Here is an 8,242-nt window from a genome sequence, read left to right as displayed (position 1 = left end):
CCATGCATCGGATGCATTGCATTGGCTGCGCGCTGAGCTGCACAGCCATGCATGCAGGCGCTGCGTCGCGTCGAAGGTCGATAATCATTGAGCAACCAAACTTCCAAAGCCAAATTAAAGCTTGAATAAACGGCCACCTATTCACATTTTCCCCGGTTTTCTTCAATAATTTCTAAGAAAATCAGCCAATTGAGGGAAATTGATTGCAATAAAAGTTACATCGTTTGCAGAGTGCCATCATCGACATTCATTTTGCGTTAGAAACCTTAGTTATACTTATAGATCTAGGCCTAGACTAAAAATGGGGGCTAGATAGATTAGACCATCTTAATTTCTGATTTTGGGTAGAAAGTAGACTTGATAGACAGCATCCATATCTTAATTTGACCATTGATTCTGTGCAATCAATGTTTAAATACTTTTACATAATTTGTTTGCCATATTGCAATTGGTAAATTTTCATGGGCCTGCATGGCCTGGGCTTGGCTGGCAGAACGCGTTTTTTTTTGGATAAATTTCGAAAGTGAAAGAGCAAAGTGACTGAGCTCGTCGTGATTTTATTTTTATGCATTTTCTGACTGAATTTTAAAGATTTCATGCCTAACGCTAATGCCTAACGGTAACTTGTCAACCATATAATCTTCTAGTTCTAGATCTAGACTTTACCCTGTATTGTAGGCATTTAACGGACTAAAAAATCATAACCTCCTAGCGGCTAGCCCATGCAGACTGGCCTTAATTGAACCAAACTTAGCTTGCATGGACCAACCCTCAAATGGTCTATATTTAGGCGTCCTATACTATAAAGACAATGTGGAATTCGTCTGTTTTGAGTTGATTATTATTTTAGTATTTTTTTATTGTTGCATATAGACTCATACCAACTCATACCAACAAGACGTGCTAGATCTATATATATTCTAGATCTACTTAGATATCCAGTGTGGAACAACATCTTCAACAAACAGATCGAGACTGGTCAAAGCATTTGTCTACAGTCTAGTTAGACAAATAAAGTTTTCTAGATCTCTAGACTTGGGTCTATCGATCAACTAGACAGGAATAACCATCGTTTCTGGGGATTTATTCAACAATTTCTGACATTTTACTTTAATCTCCATCGGTGAGTGAGCCAGCGCAGTTTAGCAGAGCAACCAAAATACAGAGACTGAACAAGCTTTTGGTCTATCGATCAACATGATCAAGATCTATGTTAGATGTAGACTTCACTTATTACTGATTGGAATGTATTTCTAAATTTATAAGTTTTGGGGAAAATGTTGAAAAGAAATGATAACATACTACTGATAGATACGTTAATTATTTTTTTTAATACCCATTGGCATTGCTGCCTGCTCTAATAAATAAATAAATAAATGAGTCACGGCCTATATGGACTGCAGCGCAGATAAATGCTGATCGACGCCTAGCAGAACAAGTACGTACCAGTGCTAGACTAGGGGGTTGAAATCTAAGCAGACGACGGAGCATAATGTAGCTTAAGCATAGAATGATGATGGGTTCAGCGAAGAGCCCAGAGAAAATAAGGGGGACATATTCAATCCCGAAATGCTTTGCGAGTGGTCACAAAATCGTCTCGGCGCAAATCACCTATTCAGCCGTCTGGTGAAATCGCTGATAACAACAATCACCGATTTGGTAATTATTTTAGTTTCCTGAAACTTGCATTTGTAAAGTTTTAAATATCAAAGTATGTTTTCATATTTATGTATATCCCTCAACATATTTTTTAATGTTATCTTTGATATCGTTGTAGTCATATTCTTTCATATTCGTTTCTTGATCACTACTAATTTGTTGTTGTATTGGATCGGCATTTGATTTCGTTGTCATGAACAATAAAATATGCGCGCAGCTCAGTTGCATGCGCGTATCGAGTTGACCTTCCTTAGAGCAACACGCTTGTGTGTTGCTGCCCTCTACGTTCGTTGGCTCAAACCTTTGCAACTTCCTTCCAAAGGGAACTTAAATAGAAAAATGATGAAAAATTATCAAAAACACAATTTCGAAGTCTTTATATCCTCAAAACAATAAAATATGGTCAAAATAGCTCATCAGTGACTTTGTTGTTTTCCCAACTTTTCCCATAGAAAACACACGTTCGGTAATACGATACCTTTTCAAGTGACCAAAATATTTCACTTGCGAAGAGGGGTCCGATTGGAAGCTGATGTCGTAAAAATGAAAAACAATTTCGGCACAATTTCTGCATGTTTATATTTTGTAGGTATTTGTGTATTTATGGTGAAAGTTTGGTGAATTTTAATGGAATAATGTGTTTGATATGATCAAATTCATGAAAAGTGTTCGGTAATACGATCCACTACCATACTAGTATCCGAAAATTAACGATCCGAAGATCTCGCGTACTGCGTTTCAAAACAATAACAACCACATTTGCGCATGTGACTCAAAAATTTTCAGAAGATCAGACAAACAGACAATTCCAAACTTTATCTCAATCATGTCACGGAGGGCAATTCAAGGATTTGAAGCTTTACGGAACGATAATGGAAGTGGATGGAAACAAGGAGCTAAAGGGAACGAGAAAATGATGGTAAGAAAGAATGAATAAAATAGTTCTGTTAAAGTAGTGACAGTGACACTGACCTTGTTGGTGAAACGCTGACTGGTGAGTGGTGGGGCCAGTCCCGGGTGGTAGCAATGATGGGCCCGCCTGTCTGAGGATCGTGGGGGGAGGGTCGTTTCAGTTTGCAATTGTGAAACGTTTGAGTTAGTTATTATTTTATGTATCGAAACATTGTGAGTCCAATCTGGTTATGGTCAGAGCTATTGACTTAAACTAAAGTCCACCTCAACAATAAATTTGATTTTTTGAATAAAAAGAGAAAAATCCAACAAGTGTAACACCAAAAATTTCATCAAAATGAGATGTAATGTAAAATAAGAAATCATGACATTTCAAAGTTTCGCTTAATTTCACAAAACAGTTATATGCACATCCTGGTCGGTATGCAAATGGGGAGACTGTTGATGTCATTCACTCACCGTCTATTTCTATGTATTTTATCGTTTGAAATATTCAAATTTTCCTCTCATTGTCAAGTGAAACAATGATTAATTCCTCCCTGAACATGTGGAATATTACTGTATGGTTCAGTCAAGTTAGTCCATATTGTCAATTCTGTAAAAAATGAAATATTGTATAATTCAAACAATAATAAACAAAAGAAATAGTGAGTGGTGGACATCATTGACCGACTCATCTGCATGTCACTACATGTAAGTGTCCGGACACTTAATTAAAATGGTAAAACCTTTTTTTTTGTCTTTGGAATTTAATTGCACTGGAAAACCTAGATCTAATGTTAGATCTAATTTCAATAGGGTCTATATTTTAAAATGTTTTGAAATGGCTGTTCAAAATTTATTATCTAGACACACAAACTGTCCAGAGAAACAACAACTGGGTAGTAGTCTATTCAGCCCCTGATCTAAATCATGAACCCTTCCCCCCCCCCTAATCTCAACTGTATTAGATCTTCTTTCAGATCATGCACTTTTTACTGAAGTTTTAGTGTTGACTCATTTCTTCATATCTTTTCTTATTTCAATTTTTCTCCTGCTTTTTTTCTGCTCTAACTTTCATCACCAAGTTTAGAATAATTCTATTTTTCAAAATTATGTCTGAATTCTCACTCGTTAAAAATTGAAAATTCCATAAAATTTTAAGTCCTCTAAATATTCTTTGTGAAAAAATTTGCTTGAATACATTAAAGTATTCGGTTTAATACTTGCTTTATCCAGCCCAAATGTAATTTTAAAATCAAACTGAAAATTGAATTTTGCTTTAACAAGGTACATGTACAGTACCGATCAATCTAAAGAGTGTTGTAATCCCCTTTTGAAATAAAAATTGTTTTGTTATGCTAGATTTTACAATTTTTGCAAATGGACAATTTGTGGAGATTTGCCTTGAGTTAACTCCAACTATAAAAACAATCATTAGAATAATGGCCTCAATTCCTAAACATTGATGACTGCATGAATATGACTCAAAGAAAAATGTGATACTGAACTATTAACAAGTATATAAAAGATGTATTGTACTATGATTCAATTTTATTATTATTTTTTTTTTTTTGGGGGGGGGAAGGGCACAGAGTTCCTTGGCAAATTTGTTCTCTTGTTCAAAATGAACTTTTATTTCTCATTTCACATTTTTTTAAGGAAGGCAGAAATATCCTTGTTATTAAAAAAGTTACTTCTAGAATATTGTTTCATCTATGCTCTAGATCAATTGATGCTAAAACCTTGTATTTGTGATATGTTATTATTTTTCTTTTGTACTTTACAGTTTTTACAGATTTTTCACAGTGTTCTGTCTGGAAAAGAATAATTTCAAAGGCAGATAACAGTTCCCTTTCTTCAGGACTCACAAATGACTGATTCAATTCTAATCCAATCATAATTCCACTGCTTTGGACAGAAAAGGCAGAGGTTTAATTATAAACCCAAATCGCCAGGTTCTTGTAATCTTCAAAACATCTTTGGATTTGTGATTAGGCCTATAAGGGCACCCCAATTTTGGATATAAGGAAACACTTCTTCAGCCAAAGGGTTGTTGATCAATGGAATTGACTGCCACAGTTGAGGCAAGAACTCTCCTGCAATTTAAGATAAAATGATCAAAACTGGGTTTTTAAATGGGCTCTAGGAGCCTCCTTAACCCTGCCACACTCATCTGTACATCCTCGCTGTGAAGACAGTGAGATGTGGCCCTCAAGGTAACTTCAAGAAATTAGACTTCCAATACCATTAGTACATGTAAGTCTGTTCACTTGGTGCTCTCAGGCAAAGTGTGTGATCTTTGTTGACCTTTTTTAGATAAACGTAATTAATAGCTTCGATTTCTACTGTGTTTACACATTGACTCGGCTCGGGTGTTGAATCCGCGAGCCGGGTTGAACACTGCGAAGAAGGGATCAGAGATCGCGTTTATACGTACATATAAAAAGGCGAGTTCAACACGGCTTGCGGATCTCGAACGGAAGAAGAATTATGACGTCACAAATTAAACGCGGGAAATTCACCGCCGGAATCGAATCTTGTCCGTGCGAACAACAACAATGCCAAAAGTGAAAGCACGCGCAGTGACCTGGTCAAGAGAGTTCGACACGGCTTTCTGTTTACACACGAAAAAATTGCCGAGTCTGACTCGGCTCGCGGGTTGAAACCTACGATTTTGGCGGATCAAAAAAGCCGTGTTCGACACGGCTCGCGGATCACACTGATCGCGTTTACACAGCATAAAATTGCCGTGTTGAGCACGGCTCGCATGTCGAACCCCCGAGCCGTGTCACTGTGTAAACATGGTATTCATTTCAATGGTTGAGGTATTGTTGATAAACCACTCATTCTGTCAGAAGCAATCTTTTTACTTTCAATAAAGTAAATCCATCCCTCAACAAATTCAATTTGCTTTTGTTGGTCGTTTTTATCTAGACACTGTTTAGAAATGAAAGCAAATCTTACAATGGATGATAATTTGCTTGCAGCTAAGGCATTGTTACTTTTGGTCTTATCACTTTCATTTGATTGAGATGATTTATAAATTTATTAGGTTTTTGTAAAACTTCTTTTAAAGGGTATTTGATAACTCTAACACGCTTCATTCATTCACCTAGTGAAAATCAATAACAGGATGTTGAATAGACTTGCCTCTTGGAACTTTGCTTTGAACCCAGCTTAAACCTTGCATCTAAATCTAAATAACAATAGAAGGATTAACCAGCATCCATAGAAGATGGTCCATTGTTGCTTTATGAAGTCTTGAGCAAAATCACCTGTTCTGGACAGTTGACTGATAGTTACTGTAATAGGATGTGTGGAGACAAAACTATAGTATTCACACAATAGGCCTACTTCTTTTGATTAAAAACTTAAAGCATTGCATCATTTGCATGCATGCATATCCTACCACTGCCTATAAAGTGTGTTTGCATAAAACATGAATACATAATATTTACAACCCAACTGGATTCACCTACAGAATCAAAGCCAAATGGAAAATAAAGAATAAGTTGATGAAATCACTGCTCAGAGTTTTCAATATATTACAGTAATGACTTTACATACTTCCTGTTCAGAACATATCTAGTTTTTCTTTTGTGAACTGAAATGGCTCTTTGTAATCCTTCAACTAAACTAAAAGGCCCAAAATTCACAAAGGTGGTTTTGAAAATCCATGGTTGAGTCCATGGTTTATGAAGATTTCCTGTTATAAATTACGCTTAATTTAGCACATATCGGCGCTTGTGTAAAACATTCCAATGCTGATGCGCGCTTTTGTCACAGTGCGCCAAATTGACGCCTGTTACCATGGTTATCCACATTATTTTATTCATGAGTCCACTGTTTGAAGAGTGGACTCATGAATAAAATAGCGTGGATAACCACGGCAACAGGCGTCAATTATAAGATAAAAAAAATTACAATACAGAAAAAAATATATATAATATATCTAGAATGTTGGGGAGCAACAAAGGACAAATACATGTACCTATCGAGGTTGCTCCCAGGGTCATAAAGTTAAAAAGATAGATATAAAAAAAAATAACATGAATCAAAACAATCACAGATAAGTACCTAAAAAGAAGGTCCCCCTGGCATCTGGGAAAATCACAGTAAATAAGAGAAATCAAATATTCAAGTACAGGTGTATTTCTTTTTTTAAGCAGATACAGCCACCATAATTATTTCACCACAGAATTATACCTGCTTTAGTTGAAGTGGACTTAATAATAAAGGCATTTATCTGACTGTTAAAGTGGCAGAATAAACTTCCTATATGTCCTAATATATGACTGTTATCTCTTCCTCTGTTAATAGGTGACCAACAACAACATACCCGACTACCACAGAGCCAGGAAACCAACATCAAGAGGAACCCAGACAGGCCCGACAGAATCCTACACATGGTCATCATCACCACAACGGAAGACCACCTCAGATGCCCTTCAGACACTACGTTCTCGAAGCACGTCTCCCAAGGAGATCGCAATGGATACCACCCCATCCGTGCCAGGCTGTATCTGCAACCGGGAGCATACCAGCGTGGCCTGCTGTTCGTGTGGTCTGATGCTAGCAGGAAGGGTCAGGATTCAGTGCCCGTCTCATCCCAACACCATTCATCTCATGGACGTTGAGAGGTGTCCAGAATGTTGCAGCACTACCCTCACCGAGCTGAGAACCACTTGAGAGGAGCCATGGAATACTCTGGACAGTCTGAGGATGAGCCTTCACTGGACAATGGAGGGTTTAACAAAGATTTTATTTATCATCTGAGTTACATGTAGTACCTTACTAGTATTTCTTTCTTATGTTGCTTGAATAACATAGTTAAACACTCATAAACTCCACCATTTAGTTTTGGCATCTTGAGATTGTGAAAAGGCTACAGTATGCATCTAAAACCAAGGAGATGCATAATTTGTTTTTGAAAAAAGAAGAATTTGCACAAGAAAAGTTTTTGTTCCATTTCTTTGACTGGTGTATTAGCTCATCATATTATAAAGCTCACAAAGGATTATATTATGAGATATAAATTCAGATGAAGAGTAAATTGAAAGTACAGGGTTCCCAGCCAATGAGGGAAATCAGGGAATTCGATTTAAAAAAAACCCTCAAATCAGGGGAAAATTCCTTAAATTTAGGGAAAAATCCCTTAAATTAGAGAAAAATCAATGAACTCTGATTGGCCCAAAAGTTGAAAGCACGGTAGTCAGTCAGACTTGTTATATTTTGTTGCATATCAAAGCAAAATCCATTGAATGACTGGATATTGTGGGGTTTTATACATATATTTTACTGCAAAAATTGGAAAGATGCGAAACTGTGAATGGGTTTAAATAATTATCTGGGAATTTTTAAACTTCATCAGGGAATTTCTCTTTCTTGATAAGCTGGGAACCCTGAAGTAATTCACAAAAGAAAAGTCAGTTTACCTGGCACCATTCACCATATCATACACCATACATTTAGTTCCCTGCCAAGGCACAGATAAGTTCGGTGGTAGTATGAAATCAGCGGTAGATGTGAACATACTTAGTACATCAATTAAATGCAACAGGATGGTCTCATTTCAAGGCTTGCTTAGATGTCTCCTTCCATCATAGATAATGCTGGAACTATCAGCTTTAGTTCATGAAAAAGGTTTAAAACTAGGAGGGGGTACAAAACGATGGACTATGCAGATTTT

General features: G+C 36.7%; 1 protein-coding gene across 1 annotated transcript; it reads left to right on the top strand.

Moving 5' to 3' along the window:
* Window positions 1-2,405: 2,405 nt before the first annotated feature.
* On the top strand, window positions 2,406-7,922 carry LOC121425667. The gene is made up of 2 exons (XM_041621819.1): window positions 2,406-2,578; window positions 6,874-7,922. Exons 1-2 carry the CDS (start codon window positions 2,486-2,488, stop codon window positions 7,240-7,242), a joined length of 462 nt encoding a protein of 153 aa, XP_041477753.1. The 5' UTR covers window positions 2,406-2,485; the 3' UTR covers window positions 7,243-7,922.
* The last annotated feature ends 320 nt before the right edge of the window (window positions 7,923-8,242 follow it).

Source organism: Lytechinus variegatus, chromosome 12, assembly GCF_018143015.1.
Source record: "Lytechinus variegatus isolate NC3 chromosome 12, Lvar_3.0, whole genome shotgun sequence".
Lineage (NCBI taxonomy): Eukaryota > Metazoa > Echinodermata > Echinoidea > Temnopleuroida > Toxopneustidae > Lytechinus > Lytechinus variegatus.
This window is presented reverse-complemented; position numbering and strand designations above follow the sequence as displayed.

Bases quoted from the DNA above. Each gene is read 5' to 3' on its own strand.
- LOC121425667 (XM_041621819.1), top strand. From the start codon at position 2,486: ATGTCACGGAGGGCAATTCAAGGATTTGAAGCTTTACGGAACGATAAT. The intron at 2,579-6,873 runs GTAAGAAAGAAT...CTCTGTTAATAG, and splicing joins AAGGGAACGAGAAAATGATG to GTGACCAACAACAACATACC.